General features: G+C 45.1%; 1 protein-coding gene across 1 annotated transcript in view; it reads right to left on the bottom strand.

The window, feature by feature from the left end:
- grid2ipb (glutamate receptor, ionotropic, delta 2 (Grid2) interacting protein, b) overlaps positions 1–18938 on the bottom strand; it is a 109699-nt gene that overhangs the window by 11347 nt on the left and 79414 nt on the right. Inside the window, exons 10-15 of the mRNA XM_078239868.1 lie at positions 11123–11223; positions 8930–9044; positions 7624–7946; positions 4376–4816; positions 1750–1837; positions 1303–1380 (exon numbers count right to left, since the gene is read on the bottom strand). Of these exons, the coding sequence (XP_078095994.1) occupies positions 1303–1380; positions 1750–1837; positions 4376–4816; positions 7624–7946; positions 8930–9044; positions 11123–11223 (1146 nt within the window). The remainder of the gene's footprint in view (positions 1–1302; positions 1381–1749; positions 1838–4375; positions 4817–7623; positions 7947–8929; positions 9045–11122; positions 11224–18938) is intronic.

The raw sequence follows: 18938 nt of genomic DNA, 5'->3' as shown, positions 1-18938 counted from the left end.
CTTGCTACACTCTGCTTTTCCCACCTGACATGACACTTAGACCAAAAAAAAAGACAAATTTTGCTCCTTCTCTCACTGCCTCCATCCCTTCCAACACCACAGCCCTGCCCTCCTTTCTCTCCCAGTCCAGTATCCCTTCAAATTTCACCACTTTGGTGCTCTTTAGAAATTTTCCCCACCGGTCTCCACTACCCATGTCCATCCCATTCATTGATGGCTGGAATCTTCCTAACAGCCCCAAGAGAAAAAGATCCAGGAGGTGATTTACCAAAAAAATCCTAAGTGCCAAACAAATGTGAAAACAGGAGAGAATTGCACCCATTTTTGGGTGAGCTTGCAGACGCAATCGTATGGCATTTAGAAAAAAAAGAGACAAAATGTGAGTAGGGGAGTGGGCGGAGTCTATTCACCCCAGGAAGCTGGCTACTGATCTGTAGGTGTGCCATTGCGCATGTACCCTGATTTCCTAATGTACTGGGAGATCTGTCACTCTCTCCCAAGACATTGCCTCCCCTCCGATCCCCATTCCCAGCTAATCGCTGTCCCCAATTCCCCTCCGGCCGATCGCCGCTCTGGCCAATTCCTGATGCATAGTACCCTCCCCCTATGGAGCTCCCCCGCCTCCCCATCATGGCCCACCCCCATCATGGGCCCGCCTCTCCCCTTAGGCCTCACCCCCTTGCCACTGCTTGGTGCCTGGTGGGCACTGCCAGGGTACCAGACTGGCACTGCCGAAGGAGCACTGCCCGGCCCTACCCCCGACGACCCAGGGAGCTTCAATGGCCTCCAGTCCCACTGATGTGGCCATCATATCAGGTCCCTCTGGTGGGGACCATACACGATCCTCACCGGTGAGGACTCCACCTGCGAGCAGGTAAAGACAAGTGAGCCCAGATGATTGAGCCTGGGACTCACTAATTATATTTAAATATGCTTTTGAATATTGAAATCAGCCTCGTATATTTCGCCAGCAGAACAAGGCTGGTAACATCACGGGAGGTGATAAACCGGGTGCGAGCCCGAGCTTATCGGCTCACCACGCCAATCAACTAGCATGATGAGCCGGTAAGATGGTCCCCTCCCCAAATTGAGTCAATCAATAAAAAAAATGCCTCAGTTACAGAGTGAGCTTATAGATGTACAGAGGAGAACGGAGAGGGATAACAAGAAATATCTAGGTGCAAGAAAGGGGTTTTTTACCAAGAGAAATGTTTGTTCATGGACAATTTCTGTTGTGCTCATAATTAAAACAGGCCTAGCTGTGCTACAGCATATTGACTGTGGAGCGGGCACGGGACTCACACATATTGTAGGCCTTCTTCCGGGATAACACTTCAACCAAATCCTTCTTCTTAAAAGTTTCAGGTATAAAACTTGCTTCTGCAAAAAGGAAGTGAGAGAATTAGGAGTAATGCTCTAACCCTAGCCAGGCAGATCATCACATCACCAGCCAGCACCAACCCAAGTATGTGCCATGAGACCAGTGTCTACATAGGCCATCTGAAGATCGCACTGTACGGGCCTGGTCTCAGAAATGGAATAACTGGAGTGCAGTGCATTAATTCACCACTGAGGTCAGCCTGGTTTCATCCACTAAGATACTTTGAGAATACACCAACACTTTGGCGCACACATATTGCCTTGCACACAGTACACAATCACAGCTTAGCACATACGGTGTGTACTCACAACAGCACACACAACCTAACACACTCAGATGCTGTTGGGCAATGTCAGACTGTCACTTACTGTTTGGTTTCTGAGTCCCAAAGTGCAGCTCCAAATCTAGGTACTTGACCATATCACTCAATTTATCGTAATCCGAGTCTTCTCCAAACTGAGAAAAATGAAGATGTGATTTTCAGAGATAAATGATTATCAGATGGCTCCAAATCAACAATGTACAGAACAGAATCCTTGCTATTGAAGTGACTGAGCTCCTACTGCTTTCCCTTGCACTGAAGGTCACTCACTATGACTGGGCCTGTTTCAAAGGGTAGATTTGCATTCCGAAACATGACAGGTGATGTGAAAAGCATAGTCGATGTAACACAAGGAAACTAACAGTAAGTTCTGCAAATGAGCCAAACAGCTTCCTGTTGCAGTCAGCCTCCACTTCTGGACAAACAAGTCCAGAAGATCAGAGGGATCAAGAATGATCAACAATGCTCTTTAGCTCCATCTGCCCTATTCAAGAAGAGATTCAACTCCATTATGAGGTTAGAGTGCCAGATTTTCATGATCGAGAGGGATATCAGGAGTCAAGATTTTCTCAGCCCTGTGATCCTCTCTCCATTCCAGAGGAGCCTGTCCACCCTGTTTCTGTGTCAGGAAGGTGGGCATGGGCTGGAGAAGGCACGCCATCTCACCCTGTTTCTGTGTCAGGAAGGTGGGCATGGGCTGGAGAAGGCACGCCATCTCTAGCGGCAGGTCCAGGGCACAACACGGGTAGTCAGATGGTGAGGCCAGCAGGTTAGAAAGCTAGTCTCCATTTAGTCTGATATTGATCCAGTCCTATTCATAGTTGTTAGGCCCGCTAACCCTCACTCCTTTTATTCCTATTCACCCCCATGCCCTCTTCATGTCCCCTCATATCCCCTATGTCACTTCATACTCCACTGTGCCCTTCCAGGACCCCCACATATCACATGCTCCCCCATGAATCATCCATGCCAACTAAGTACAGAGCTCCTGAGCCATATAATAACATTGGCAAGCCTTTAAAACGCTCATGAAACTTTTTTTTAAATCAGGCATTCAACATTCCCTTAAAATCGCAAAAAACTCTAAATCAAATACAGAAGTGAATGTTCAATTGAAGAAACTTTTATCCTGTACAAATAAACTTAAACTAACTTTAAAAAAACACTTCAAAGAAAGATTAAGTTGGTACACAGTAATGAAACTGTCAATGAAACAAAGCTAACATTCTCCTTTGTAACTGTACAAACAGTTTTCCACAGGACCTGAATGCATTAGTCTGTTTTGAATTTCAGCAAAGCATTGAAGATAAGGCCATCTGGCCATCTGTTCAGCCTATTTCTATTGATACAGTTGCTAGATGGCTTCATTATGAATGCTTGGTTGCATATTCAGCCCTTTGGGGGGCTGTTTACACATTTACAAAAGGGAGTTCTAGGGTTGATTTACAGTTTTATTATTTTGTAATAATTGATCATTCTTTGAAGTGATTATTCAATGTCTGTGTATATATTTGGACACGGTTAAAGGTTTCTATAATGGGACCATTGTTGGCTGTGTTTGATAGTTTTATGAAAAAGGAAAGGAAGGAGGGAATTTTTTCCAAAGGAATATGGGCCAAAGGAGGGATATAGGCCAAATGCAGGCAATTGGGATTAGCCTAGGGGTTTAAAAAAAAGGTGGCATGGACAAGTTGGGCCGAAGGGCCTGTTTCCATGCTGTAAACCTCTATAATGCTGAATGCCTGATTTTTATTTTGTTTAGATTAGGGCTGTCCCATAGTTGAGGACTCCTTTGAGGTGCCATAAATCACATTTCCTGCAAAAGCCTGCATGGTTGCATCAAAATTGCCAAGTGTCTGAAACGCCCATCACCACCCTGCAATGGAACTGGCAAGGTTGGGAATGCTGCATGTGGACTCTCAGCCACACCCTTATCATGCACTGGCAAAGGCTGGAAGATAGAATGGTGCAGGAGTCCCAAAGTTGGGTCCAAACCAGCACTTTTAAAGTCCTATGTTCCGACATGGATGAAGGCATAAAAATCTGGGCCAGAGTTTCAGTACCTACCACACTTTACAGGAGACACTAATCATGTGAATCTCTAACCCTGCAGGCTGAAAACTTGGACTGCTGACTACATAGATGGAGTGTTGGACCCACTGAGTGCACAGACTGGGTTGAATCATCAAATCCCTACAGGGCAGAAGGAGGTCATTCAGCCCATCAAGCCTGCACCGACAACAATCCAACCCAGGTCCTATCTTCGTAACCCCATGTATTAACTCTGCTAATCCCCCTGACAATTTTAGCATGACCAATCCACCTAAACACATCTTTGAACTATGGGAGGAAACCTGAACACCTAGAGGAAGCCCACGCAGACCCAGGGAGAATATGCATTACCAGAGTTGGAGTCATTGATTGTTTGAACCATTGAATATATATGTCGTTAGTGGCTCAATTTAAGACCTCCCTTCCCCAGTTATTCCCTACTTGCCCGCGCCATTGCCCCAGCCTTCTCATCCTTCCTGAAATTAGAAATCCCTGCCTATTTTGTCTTCACGATGCCCACATTATAGTCAGAGTTCATCTTCTTCCTGTCACTTGGTGCTTGAAGGGTTAACTTTGGCAGGGAATAGCTGTAGAAACACTAAAGGAACAAATTCACGTACCTGACCCCAAATGGTCCCTTCGGAGTTCTCCACTTGCTCCCATCGCAGTCTCTTCACGCTCATGTGACTGGATTCGCTTCTGCGGTGAAAGCCGCTGCGGTGCAGTAGAGGGGGGCCAGATGGACCTGGTAAAGGAGGAGGGGGAGGAGGGGGTGGGAGGGGAATAGACTGATGTTGGCTGGAGGAGTAAGAGGGGGGTGGAGGCAATGGAGGTGGGGGTGGAGGTGGGATAACCCTTTTCAACTCTGAGATTAAGGTGACAGGTTTTGGGTCATTGAACTGTATGGGTGGAGGGGGAGGGGGACTTTGAGGAGGAGGTGGGATAGGGTCCGAACCTGAAGAATATGTTAAGGAACTTCCATCATCGCTGCTGCTGACATACTCACTGGGGCTGCTTGGGTCATTTGTGCTATAGATTCCCTGCTCCTCTGGAAAAGTCATCTTTGGAAAAAGAAAAGCAAATCAATTAGAAATGGTTAAGAAAATAAAGAAAAGCCCATCCTCACACCTCCTTCCCATTGCCAAAATCCCACCTTAACGCTCCTTCCCACCAAAATCCCATCCTCACACCTCTTTCCAAGCAGTCCATCCTCACATCTATTTCCCATGTATATAACATTCTCAGGACCTCTCTTCAATTTATACTCAATTCATTCATTAAATTTGAGCAAATAGAAGCAAAATGCTGCAGATGCTGGAAATCTGAGATAAAAACAGAAAGTCCTGGATAGACTCAGCAGGTCTGGCAGCATCTGAGGAGAAAGAAACACAGTTAATGTTTCAAGTCCATATGACCCTTCTACATAACTGAAGAGGGTTAATGAGGAATTATATACTTGGAGAGGTGGGTGTGGCAGAATGGAAAGTCAATGATAGGTTGGAGCTAAGGAGAGATTGACAAAGATGTCACGGACATAAGACAAAGGGGCTGTTAATGGTGTCATTAGGGACTGAAGAGTGTTAATAGTGGCAATGGTAAGATAGCAGGATGTGTTAATAGGAAAGCAAAGGTCAGTGCTCATTGGGAGCAAAATCGAACAACAAGGGGCAGTGAGCATGTGGAGGGGTGGGGTTGTGTTGGGGAGAGGGTCAAGATGGAGGGGAAAGTTCATAATGGGGAACAAAGAAATGGCTGACCAACTAAACACAGTAAGAAGTTTCACAACACCAGGTTAAAGTCCAACGGATTTATTTGGTGTTGTGAGACTTCTTACTGTGCCCACTCCAGTCCAATGCCAGCATCTCTGCATCATAGCTAAATACATACTTTGGTTCTGTCTTCACAAAAGAGGACACAAGTAACATTCCAGAAATGTTAGGGAACACAGGAATTAGTGAAAGGGAGGAACTGAAGAATCAGTATTAGTAAGAGAAATGGTATTGGGGAAATTGATGGGATTGAAGACTGATAAATCCTCAGAGTCTGATAATCTACATCCCAGAGTACTTAAGAAAGTGGCCCTAGAAATAGTGGATGTATTGGTGGTCATCGTCTTTGGAACAGTTCCTACAGATTGGAGGGTAGCTAATATAACCCTGCTATTTAAAAAGGGAGGTAGAGAGAAAACAGGGAATTATAGACCAATCAGCCTGACACCATTCGTGGGGAAAATTCTAGAGTTCATTATCAAAGATTTTATAGCAGAGCGCTTGGAAAACAGTGGTAGAATTGGACAGAGGTGGCATGGATTTATGAAAGGGAAATCATGCTTGACAAATCTACTGGAACTCTTCAAGGATGTAACTAGTAGAGTTGATGAGGGGGAGCCAGTGGATGTGGTTTATTTGAACTTTCAGAAAGCTTTCAACAAAGTCCCACTGTGGTGAACCATAGATGGTTACCACTATGGGTACTGAACCATAGATGGTTATCACTATGGGTACTTGTACATATGTTACTTTTGTTACTGTTGGGGTTAGGGTTGGGGTGTTCCACCTGTTATCATTGTTCCGTGGTACACTCCGGTTGGCTCCGCCTTCCTATAGGAGTATAAAGGTCACTGCACTTCCTAGTGACCCTTTAGTCTGGGATTGTATTGTTAAGCAGTATGCTCTATTCTTGTTGCGAATAAAAGCCTTTATTCCCGGGTACGATCTAGCCTCCCGAGTGGATTAATCGCGCATCACCCACATAAGAGATTAGCATGCAGGATTAAAGTGCATGGGATTAGGGGTAGTGTTTTGAGATGGATAGAAAACTGGTTGACAGACAGGAAATATAGAGTAGGAATAAACGGATCTTTTTCCAAATGGCAGGCAGTGACTAATGCGGTACTGCAGAGATTGGTCCTGGGATCCCAACTATTCACATTGTAAATTAATGATATAGATGAGGGAACTGAATAGAGTCACAGAGGTTTACAGCATGTTTACAGGCCCTTTGACCCAACTTCTCCATGCTGCCGTTTTTTTACCCATTAAGCTCGTCCTAATTGCCTGCGTTTGGCCCATATTCCTCTATACCCATCCTACCCATTAAACTGTCTAAATGCTTTTTAAAAGACAATTGTACCCGCCTCCACTACCACCTCTGGCAGCTTGTTCCAGACACTTAGCACCCTCTGTGTGAAGAAATTGCCCCTCTGGACCCTTTTGTATCTCTCCCCTCTCATCTTAAACCTATGCCCTCTAGTTTTCGGCTCCCCTACCTTTGGGAAAAGATGTTGACCATCTAACTGATCTATGGCCCTCATTATTTTATAGACCCCCATAAAATCCCCCCTAAGTCTCCTATGCTCTATGTAATATCTCCAAATTTGCAGATGACACAAAACTGTATGGGAGGTGAGCTGTGAGGAGGATGCAGAAATGCTGCACTGTGATTTGGACAAGCTGAGTGAATGGTCATGGCAGGTGAAGTATAATGTGGATAAAGGTGAGTTTATTTACTTTGGTAGCAAAATCCGGAAGGTAGATTATTATCTGAATGACTATAAATTGAGAGGGGAATATGCAACGAATCCTGGGTGTCTTTGTATTGAAGGTAAGTAGGTGTAGCAGGTGGTAAAGAAGACAAATGGTATGTTGGCCTCTTGCAATAATTTACTCTCTTCCTCCCCATGACACCCCTCTCCCAGTGATGCCTTCTTCAATGACTTTCATTCCCCAATGACCCAGTGACGTACCTACTTTTAAATATTTGACACTCAGGAACTTGTCTAATTCCCTGTTGAATGTGAATGCGGTTTCACCATGAATCCAGGTGCTGCTTTAATTGTCAAGAGCTCTACGAGGTTTGAAAAACTTACTTCTTCATAGTCATTCTCTGGGTTCATAAATTCATCCATGATGGTCACTTTCTGTCCCAGCTGCTCACTAAGGGCGTCCAGGAACCGGTCTGTATCACGGCTGCGAGGAGGCCGGGAGAAGGTAAAGAGTTTCTTGCGGCGGCCCGGGGGGCTGTTCATGATTTCCACATTCTGTGGCGACGGGCTAGGGCTGCCATCCAGGCTGACGTAGGGGTGTGGGTCCGAATTAGTTGGAGAGGGATCACTGGGGGCGTGACAACGACAAGGATGCATAGGAAGAGGCTCTGTCTGCCATGACAGAGACATTCCCAACTTTTTGCTACCTGCAACATAAACACAGGTAATAATTTTGAGAATTATTTTTAACAGATCCACATTAAGTAAACAGTAATAAGCAGATACCTCTTTAATGCTCACACCATTTGGTGACAAACATTTTTCAGCAGTCAAGACAATTCCACGTCCCCACAGACTCAATGGGCTAAATGGCTTTCTACTCTGCTGTACTGTTTTACGATAAGAACAGAACAGCAACTAGTAATTAAAAACTACAACTGACCACAGGAGGGAGGGAGCTGACCCATTTCCCTACATTATAACAGTGACCACATTTCAAAAAGTACTTAAGTGTCTGTAGGCACTTTGAAATGTCCCAAGGTTTAGAAAGATGCAGCAGAAATATGAGTTCTTTAAATGTAATTCTGCAGTAACACCTTCTGGTACAGTAGCCAATGTTCATTCTGTTGAAACTCTTCTAACTTCTGCTATTTCCTTGTGCAATGCTCCCAAATGAGGTGTCCTCACTGCCAAACAATGGTCCTAAAGCTTGGTGGGTCAGTACAGAGAGTCATACAGTCCAGTTATGCACTGACTGTTTCCGGCCCTAGGTGGCACAGTGGAGGGAACCACAAATGTGTGTCTGGAATACTCCACTCGGTAAGAAAAGTCAGGTCGGGGAATCAGGTATGGCAGAGGTTAAAGGTGTAATGGCAGAGGTACCTATGTGTAGGTACAGTTACTAATTTGGATTCTGGCCACACTACAGATGTGGTCTTTGCCCCTTTTTTGATTGTATTGCAACATGATCTATGTAGAAAATCTGAACATCATTGCTTTTTCTGTGATGACCACTCTGAAATGTTTATAACGTTCTTTCAGATATTTTATGAATGAAATATATTTTTGCAAAAAAGTTCAATTAAAGTAACAACAGTTGTGCCAGTTCCTGATTGAGTCACTTTACAGAGTAACCTGCCAGAGAGTATGAATGAAAAAAAATCATAAGCTTGAGGTTCTGTCACTTTACCTGAATGGCTCAGATGTTCCGGTACCGGAGACGTTCTGGGCAGAGGTGGTTTCATCAGTTTCCCCGAGTAGCCAGATCCTCCGCGGGTTTCTATTTCAGCATAGACAGGAGATATCTGAGAACAAAGTCCACAGTCAGTATTATAGAGGAAAAGACAACAAGAACAACTTATTCTTATATAGTATCTTTAACGTAATAAAACTTGCCAGGTTGCTTCACAGGAGCATTATAAAACAAAATATGAAACGAGCCACAGAAGATATCAGATTATATAGCCAAAAGTCTGATCCAAGAAATAGATTTTAAGGAATGTTTTAAAGGAGGAAAGTGGTTGAGGTAGAGAGGTGGAGAAGTGTAGAGAGGGAATTCTAGAGCATTGGACCTAAACAGTGAAGTAACAGCCACAAATGTTGGAGTGATTAAATCAGAGATGTGCACAAGCCTAGAATTAAATGAGTGCAAATAGCTCAGAGGTAATGGAACTGGAGGGTACACGAGTGCATGGAGGGATTTGAAAATGAGAATGAAAATTTTAAAATCAAAATGCTACTTGACCCATGAGCCACTGTAGGTCAGTGAACACTGGAGTGATTTGTGAAAGTTACTTGGTGTGAGTTAAGACAAGGGGAGAGAGTTTTGAATGACCTCCAAGTTTACAGAGCATAGAATGTGGGACACCAGGCGGTATTGCATTGGAATAGACATGTCTTGAGGTAACAAAGGCACAAGTGAGTGTTTAAGCAACAGCAAATTACCTAAAACACAGATAAAAATGGGTGGTGGAAGTAAGCTGACTCAGTGATGGTGTGAATGATAGAATCTTTACAGTGCAGAAGGAGGCCATTTGACCCATCGAGTCTGCACTGGATCTCCGACAGAGCATCTTACCCAGGCCCACCCACAGCCCTATCCTTGTAACTCTACGAATTTACCCCACTAATCCCCCTAATCTACACATCTTTGGACACTAAGGGGCAATTTAGCATGGCCAATCCACCTAACCCCTGCATATCTTTGGACTGTGGGAAGAAACCAGAGCACCCAGAGGAACCCATGCCGACACAGGGAGAACATGCAAACTCCACACAGACAGTAACCCAAGGCCGGAATCAAACCCGGGTCGCTGGCGCTGTTAGGCATATGTGAATATGTGATCAGAAGCTCATTTCAGGGTCAAATGTGACACCACCAAGTTGTGGACAGTCTGGTTTGATCTCACACTGTTGCCATAGACGGATAGAGTCAGTAGCTAGGGAAATGGAGTTTGGAGCACGGACTGAAAATATTGGCCTCACTCTTCCAAATATTTAATTGGAGGAAATTTCAGCTCATCCAGTGCTAGATGTCAGATAAGCAGTCTGATAACTTAGCAACGATGCAGGAGTTGAGAGGGATGATGGTGAGGTAGATCTGGGTGTCATCCACATACATATGAAAACTGATGGTGTGTTTTCAAATGATGTCGCCAAGGGGCAGCATGTAGATGAGAAATAGGAAGTGGGCCAGGACAGATCCTTGGGGGACACCAGAGGTAATGATTTGGGTGCAGGAGGAAAAGCATTGTAAGAACTACTCTGTCAACAACTAGATAGATAAGAATGGAGCCAGGCCCTACTCAGTGGATGACAGAGGAGAGGAGGAAGGTGTGGTCAACCATGTCAAAGGCCAAGGCCCAAGACATGTAATGATGAAATCTTGGACTCTGATCAGATCTTACCCATCAGCACAAAATGTTAAAACTGACTAAAAGTGGCACTAACTGGGATTACTGTCAAAATTAGTTTGTACTAAGCTTTAAAGCTTCAATCAGGATTACAACAGGCAGGAGTAAGCAATAGAAGGATGAGTGCCACAGGAAGGCTGAATGTTAGATGGAGATGGTAAATGTGAGGGAGGAGAAAGTAAATGTTAAGGAAATTGAGTAAAGAGGAGAGATAAGCAAGATGGAAGAGAGAAATGAAAGAAGGACTAAAGTATAGCAAATGGTGAGTGTGATGCAGGGATAAGCTATAGGGGAGGATAAACATTAGAGGGGGTTAAGCGAAAGGCAGTGAAATAGGAGGACATGAGACAGATGGTGTAACACAGGCAGGGCTGCAGCTGGTCAGGAGGGGACACAATTTACAGCAATGCTTCAATGGGATTGGGCTGTAATATGGGGAATGCACTGCAAGAAAATACACAAGCACTCACCTTTCTCAGGTTGGGTGTCTCAGGGAGAGAGGTACCATCTCCTGCTTGTCGTTCTCCAGGGGTAAGACGCATATATGGATCCCCAACTTCCCCAGGACCTCCTACAAATAAAATCATATACACCTGGATTTACAATCACCAAGTCATGGTGTATTGGCAATGTTAGAGTGAGGTGTATAGGGTATATTAAAGAGAATCTAATATTGGGGGGTGTGAAGTATGCCAGTGATTTCTCAATAGTGCAGAGTGTTACAGAAATTACCTTAATGATCGGGTATAGAATGATTAATAAAGGTAATTGAAGTAAATCTCAGAGTTGAATGATATTGCTGGCAACAGCTTCACACTGGATGGATAAGCCTAGTAACCAGATATTGGCTTGTTTCAGTGGACACAGTATTGCCTCTGAGTCAGAAGGTCATGGATTCAAATTCCACTGCAGATGCCTAAGCTTAAAATCTAGGCACTCCAGTACTGTTTTGAGGGCGTGCAGCATTGTCAGAGGTATTACTTTTGATTAAGACATCAATTCGAGGCTCTGTTAGCCAACAACTAGATATAAATATCCCATTTTACTAATCCAAACAGAGCATAGGCTGCAGGGGCGAGGAACATGAGTGTAAGTCTGGTTTTGTAGTCACAATGTTAATCAAGCCTCTGAGAATATCACCCATGCTTGAATAGAGCTCTCTATATTCTTTCAAATTGCTATAGAGACTCAGATCTGTGCTGTCAGATAACAGGAGCGGATGATTCACAAGGCCTCTTGAATTCCTCCATAAATTGCTTTTCTGGCCAAGCTCCATGTATTTTTTTCTTTTTAAAATGAGCAGTAATACATTCTTCTTTTAACGTAAATCACTTTAATTACCAAATCTGGGAGAGGTAGACGGGATCCAATTACCTCATTACCATAAAACAATCTGCCTTTTATCCCATACTCTGGACTTTAGCAATTCAAATCTTAAACCCAATCTCAAACATGGAAAATAAACTAAACCATTGTCAAACTAAGAGTACCACACTGAATCACAAAGAAAGAGTAACAACTTCAGTAATAAAAAAATCAAATATTATATATTTTTAAAAAACCAACCTAATAAAAGAACAATCCCAAACTCAGTGTAATAAATTCAAACCTTAAATACAAAGAAAGTAATAAGCTCAACTTCAAACTCTGATGGGGTTGCCAACTCTAGCTGAATATATTCCTGGAAGTGTCATCATATAACCTCTGACCACCAACCACTTTGTCCTCAATTTCCTACTGTTGGCCTATCCTTACAAGGTTTTGCCTTCCAATGCCAATTCGCAAGCGAATCAACTGTTAATTGTCTGATGATTCCTCACCATTAATTGAATAGGTTTTTCTCTCACATGTCCAATATTTTTCACACTAGTTAACAAAAGTGTTCATTCTTTTAAAATGCACAATTTTTAATTCCCATGTTGTTTTCTCTCGATCATTGCTCACAGCAGTGTCCTGAAGGTTAGTCTTTAATTCCTGGAGACTCCAGAGTCTGCGTACCAAATAAAATACAGTAAGAGTTTTAACAACACCAGGTTAAAGTCCAACAGGTTTATTTGGTAGCAAATGCCATTAGCTTTCGGAGCCCTGCTTCTTCATCAGATGGAGTGGATATCTGCTCTCAAACAAGGCACACAGAGACACAAAATCAAGTTACAGAATACTGATTAGAATGCGAAACTTTACAGCTAATTAAGTCTTAAAGATAAAGACAATATGAGTGGAGGGAGCATTAGGCACAGGTTAAAGAAATGTGTATTGTCTCCAGACAGGACAGCCAGTGAGATTCTGCAAGTCCAGGAGGCAAACTGTGGGGGTTACCGATAGTGTGACATGAACCCAAGATCCCGGTTTAGGCAGTCCTCATGTGTGCGGAACTTGGCTATCAGTTTCTGCTCAGCGACTCAGCGCTGTTGTGTGTCATGTGCCGCCTTGGAGAACGCTTACCCGAAGATCAGAGGCCGAATGCCTGTGACTGCTGAAGTGCTCCCCCACAGGAAGAGAACAGTCTTGCCTGGTGATTGTCGAGCGGTGTTCATTCATCCATTGCCGTAGCATTTGCATGGTTTCCCCAATGTACCATGCCTTGGGATATCCTTTCCTGCAGCGTATCAGGTAGAATACGTTGGCCGAGTTGCAAGAGTAGGTACCGTGTACCTGGTAGATGGTGTTCTCACGTGAGATGAGGAACTGGTTGTTGAAGGTGAAGACATTGTGGTCCAGGATGAAGTGGATGAGTTGTAAAATTGCATCTGGAAACTGGCAGTTGTCGGTATTGAGTACTGAGGCCGTTGCAGCAGTGCCATTATCTTGGGGGATGCTGGTGTAGAGTGCCGAGACATCCATTGTGACAAGGAGTGCTCCTGGTTCAACTGCTCCATGTGTGTTGGGTTTCTGTAGGAAGTCCGTAGTGTCGCGATAAAAGCTGGGGGTTCTTTGTACAATGGGTTTCAGGATGCCCTCGACATAGCCGGAGAGGTTCTCGCACAGGGTCCCATTGCCCGATACAATGGGATGGCCCGGTGTGTTTGTCTTGTGTATCTTCAGGAGGCAGTAGAGATCTCCAACGCGGGGAGTATGTGGGATGAGAGCACAGAGGGTGCTCTGAAGGTCCGGATCTTCATCCAGACACACGGAACAGCCATGGGGACCAAATTCGCACCTCAATATGCCAACATCTTCATGCACAGGTTCGAACAAGACATCTTCACCGCACAGGACCTTCAACCGATGCTATACACTAGATACATCGATGACATTTTCTTCCTTTGGACTCATGGTGAACAATCACTGAAACAACTATATGATGGCAAGTTCCATCCCACCATCAGACTCACCATGGACTACTCTCCAGAATCGGTTGCATTCTTGGACACACGCATCTCCATTAAGGACGGTCACCTCAGCACCTCACTGTACCGCAAGCCCACAGATAACCTCATGATGCTCCACTTCTCCAGCTTCCACCCTAAACACGTTAAAGAAGCCATCCCCTACGTACAAGCCCTCCGTATACACAGGATCTGCTCGGATGAAGAGGATCGCAACAGACACCTCCAGACGCTGAAAGATGCCCTCATAAGAACAGGATATGGCGCTCGACTCATCGATCGACAGTTTCGACGTGCCACAGCGAAAAACCACACCGAACTCCTCAGAAGACAAACACGGGACACGGTGGACAGAGTACCCTTCGTCGTCCAGTACTTCCCCGGAGCGGAGAAGCTACAGCATCTCCTCCAGAGCCTTCAACATGTAATTGATGAAGACGAACATCTCACCAAGGCCATCCCCACACCCCCATTTCTTGCCTTCAAACAACCGCACAACCTCAAACAGATCATTGTCCGCAGCAAACTACCCAGCCTTCAGGAGAACAGTGACCACGACACCAAACAACCCTGCCACAGCAACCTCTGCAAGACGTGCTGGATCATCAACACGGATGCCATCATCTCACATGAGAACACCATCTACCAGGTACACGGTACCTACTCTTGCAACTCGGCCAACGTTGTCTACCTGATACGCTGCAGGAAAGGATGTCCCGAGGCATGGTAAATTGGGGAAACCATGCAAACGCTACGACAACGGATGAATAAACACCGCTCGACAACCACCAGGCAAGACTGTTCTCTTCCTGTTGGGGAGCACTTCAGCGGTCACGGGCATTCGGCCTCTGATCTTCGGGTAAGCATTCTCCAAGGCGGCCTTCACGACAGCGCTGAGTCGCTGAGCAGAAACTGATAGCCAAGTTCCACACACATGAAGACGGCCTAGACCGGGATCTTGGGTTCATGTCACACTATCGGTAACCCCCACAGTTTGCCTCCTGGACTTGCAGAATCTCACTAGCTGTCCTGTCTGGAGACAATACACATTTCTTTAACCTGTGCCTAATGCTCCCTCCACTCACATTGTCTATATCTTTAAGACTTGATTAGCTGTAAAGATTCGCATTCTAATCAGTATTCTGTAACTTGATTTTGTGTCCCTGTGTGCCTTGTTTGTGAGCAGAAATCCACTCCATCTGACGAAGGAGCAGGGCTCCGAAAGCTAATGGCATTTGCTACCAAATAAACCTGTTGGACTTTAACATGGTGTTGTTAAAACTCTTACTGTGTTTACCCCAGTCCAATGCCGGCATCTCCACATCATGACTACCAAATAAAAGGCAGACCATTTGATGATCAGAAACCAAAGCAGACAGGGGACTGATTTTCCCAAAAACAAACTAAGTGCTGGACAGGCGAGAAACAGATGATTTTCCCCTGTTGGGCACTTAGTTTTGTTTTGAGAAAATCATGGAGATTTTCCCGCCCGTTATTTGGGCGTACTTAATCGGATGAATTTCTGGCACTCTGTGCTTCACAGTGTCTGCTGGGGAATTCACATTGGTAAGGAGGCATCAGGCCTATTCCCACCCGAGAGGCCGGCATCAGTGTGCTGAGTGGGACACTGCGCATACGCCGGTCACCCAGTAGAGAGTTTGGCGCATGCCCTCTGGCCCCCCCATTGCTGGTCTCCCGATGTCTCCCCCCCATTCGATGGCCAGCCCTGACCCTCCTGATATTGCAAGCCTCCCTGACCCCCCGCCGCCCCACCGAGTGCCCAGGCCAGCCCCAATCAGCCCCCTTCCTCCCCCACCGGTCCCTAGTGAACAGTGTGCAGCGGTTCCACCCCCCGTCCATCACCACTGATCGGCCTGCCCCCTCAGGGAATGCCCCCTCAGATGGGCAGTGCAATGGTGCCCAGTGGGCATTGCCAGGGTACCAAGCTGGCACTGCCCAAGGGGCACCTTCCCTTCCCCGACCTCCCGGGGGGGGCATCAATGGCCTCTGTCCCCACTAGTGAGGCCATCACACGTGGTCCCCGCTAGTGGGAACCTCTCCCGACAGGGGCAGAAACATTAGCGAGCCTGGACGATACTGTCCTGGGTTCATTAATGATATTCAAATTAGAATTTCAACATGGCAATCAGCCTTGCGCTGTTTTCTAGCATGAGGTTGATTAAGCCATAAAAGATGGCCTGGGAAAGTCGCGACCGGCATCACATCCCCCCTCCAATGACATTTTCCGGCCCACTGATTGCCTCCTGGACTTGCTACTCGGGCAGCGTGAGCAAGCAGGTGGACGTAAGGAAACGTCTTTTGAAAATGTCTTTGCAAAGGCAGGAAGGAAGAGGGGCACAGCCTTTGAGGGGGTTTCCTTTGCACACTGGGGGCATTCCCCTCAGATGTTACCCCCACTTTATTCCTTCCTGCCTGACATCCAGGTCCTACAACTCAGGGACCTTAGTCTACCTGCTTGTTACTTAAGCCCTTAATAATTTAATGATGGATTAAGTCTTTGCTTGTCCAACTAATGCAAACCTGAGGCACAAATTTTATTTCAATGCCCTTAGACCAGGCATAATTTTGTTGCACATATATGAAGTCTCACCTGCAAAGCTTTATTTAACTCTATTATTGTCATCCTAGCTTTATAATGAACAGCCTGGGCAATGTAGTCCAAGACCCTGTCTGCTTTGGTTTCTGATTATCAAATAGTCTGATTTTTATTAGGTACTCAGATTCTGGAACCTCCAGGAATTTAAAAAAATCATTCATCATCTCTTGGTGCCAGTGCTTGTAATCCCAGCAGTGCCCACTACTCAGTTCTGGCACTGCTGGGACTGTTAGAGCTGCTAGTCAATAAAATGGAGCAGAAGTTCCACTCACAGCCTATTCAGCCAACCTGTACTGCATTATCACTGCAGGGCTGGCTTTTTTTTTGGTGGGGGGTGGGAAGGGAGTGTCTGTCGATTGCCACCTGACCCTTGCAACGGTGGGTTAAGCAATATGCGCCTCCATGAAATTCAGCACTTAGTAGCTTGCTCTGTTTTTATTACAACCTTTCTCTCCCATATAACCCTGAAAGTACCGAAATGGTTGACAGATGGAGGAATGTGTGTTGTACTTACCCAGATTATGCTTTATTCAATATTGATCTCCTTAGGAATGGTAGACGTGGAACAAAAGGTATTAGGTTAAGTTCCAACAGGAACTTTAATAACTGTCTGTAACTGGAGATGTGAAGGACAGCTCATTTTGCTGAGTCACACAGAGGCAGTAAGCTACCTTGTGTTTATGTTAACCACCCATTCCACTTTGGAAGGAGCAGCTAATCGACAAGAGACAGCCAGGTTAATATTATCAGTTGGACGCTTCCATGTAAATGCATCCATTGCTTTTATAGATGTAGGCTGCTTTGCTGTTAATATTACATGATTTTCTGTTGATATTTTAGATTTCCAGTTTCTTCCTTTAATCCCGATTGTTTACTGTATGATTCTCTCTCTCCTCAAGCAAGACTCGGGCGAGGGGGATGCACATGTTGTACAACACTGAGGCTTGTGCCCTAGAGGGGCCCAGGCTTACTGCCAGAACAACAATCATTGGCAATTAGGACATGTCAGATTCCCCAATCCTTCCTTTCTTGCTGGTCTCTTATGAGGAGGAGAGTTCAGTTTGTTGGGCATTAGTTGTCGGGCTTTGTTACTGTAGAGGTGGAGGGTGTGGTGGGCTCTTTCTTCATACCTGGAGTGCAAGGTAAACAGAGTAAAAGGCTTGTCACTGCGTTTAAAAAATCATAAACACAGTCTTTTAAAAAAGCTGCAGGAGATTGTGATTGCACTGAGGCATCATATGGCCCTACGCCCACATACTTCAACAGCCGCCACACAGACATCAATCTAGCAATTTAACCCCAAAAACTTTTAAACATTGCGTGTGAACTCGATTACCAACCACTGCACAATTGAATAGCTCAGGCAGCATCGCACACAGAGGATACACCTCCAGCAGGTGCACTTTTGTAACTCAAAGCCTTTCTGAACTATAGAGTCATAGAGGTTTACAGCATAGAAACAAGCCCCTCAGCCCAACTTGTCCATGCCGCCCTTTTTTTTTAAAACCCCTAAGCTAATCCCAATTGCCCACATTTGGTCCATATCCCTCTATACCTATTGTGCCCATGTAACTATCTAGATGCTTTTTAAAAGACAAAATTGTACCCGCCTCTACTACTACCTCTGGCAGCTTGTTCCGGACACTCACTACCCTGTGTGAAAAAATTGCCCCTCTGGATACTTTTGTATCTCTCCCCTCTCACCTTAAACCTATACCCTCTAGTGTTAGACGCCCCTACCTTTGGGAAAAGATATTGACTATCTAGCTGATCTGTGCCCCTCATTATTTTATAAACCTCTATAAGATCACCCCTCAACCTCCTACGCTCCAGAGAAATAAACCCCAGTCTATCCAGCCTCTCCTTATAACTCAATCCATCAAGTCCCGGTAGCATCCTAGTAAATCTTTTCTGCACTCTTTCTAGTTTAATAATATCCTTTCTATAATAGGGTGACCAGAATTGCACACAGTATTCCAAGTGTGGCCTTACCAATGTCTTGTACAACTTCAACGAGACATTCCAACTCCTGTATTCAATGTTCTGACCGATGAAACCAAGCATGCCGAATGCCTTCTTCACCACTCTGTCCACCTGTGACTCCACTTTCAAGGAGCTATGGACATGTATCCCTAGATCTCTTTGTTCTGTGATTCTCCTCAACGCCCTACCATTAACTGAGTAAGTCCTGCCCTGATTCAATCTACCAAAATGCATCACCTCACATTTGTCTAAATTAAACTACATCTGCCATTCGTCAGTCCACTGGCCCAATTGATCAAGATCCCGTTGCAATTGGAGATAACTTTCTTCACTGTCCACTATGCCACCAATCTTAGT

Source organism: Mustelus asterias, chromosome 23, assembly GCF_964213995.1.
Source record: "Mustelus asterias chromosome 23, sMusAst1.hap1.1, whole genome shotgun sequence".
NCBI classification, from domain to species: Eukaryota; Metazoa; Chordata; class Chondrichthyes; order Carcharhiniformes; family Triakidae; genus Mustelus; species Mustelus asterias.
Note: the sequence above shows the minus strand (reverse complement) of the source record. Positions and strands in the feature narration are given on the sequence as shown.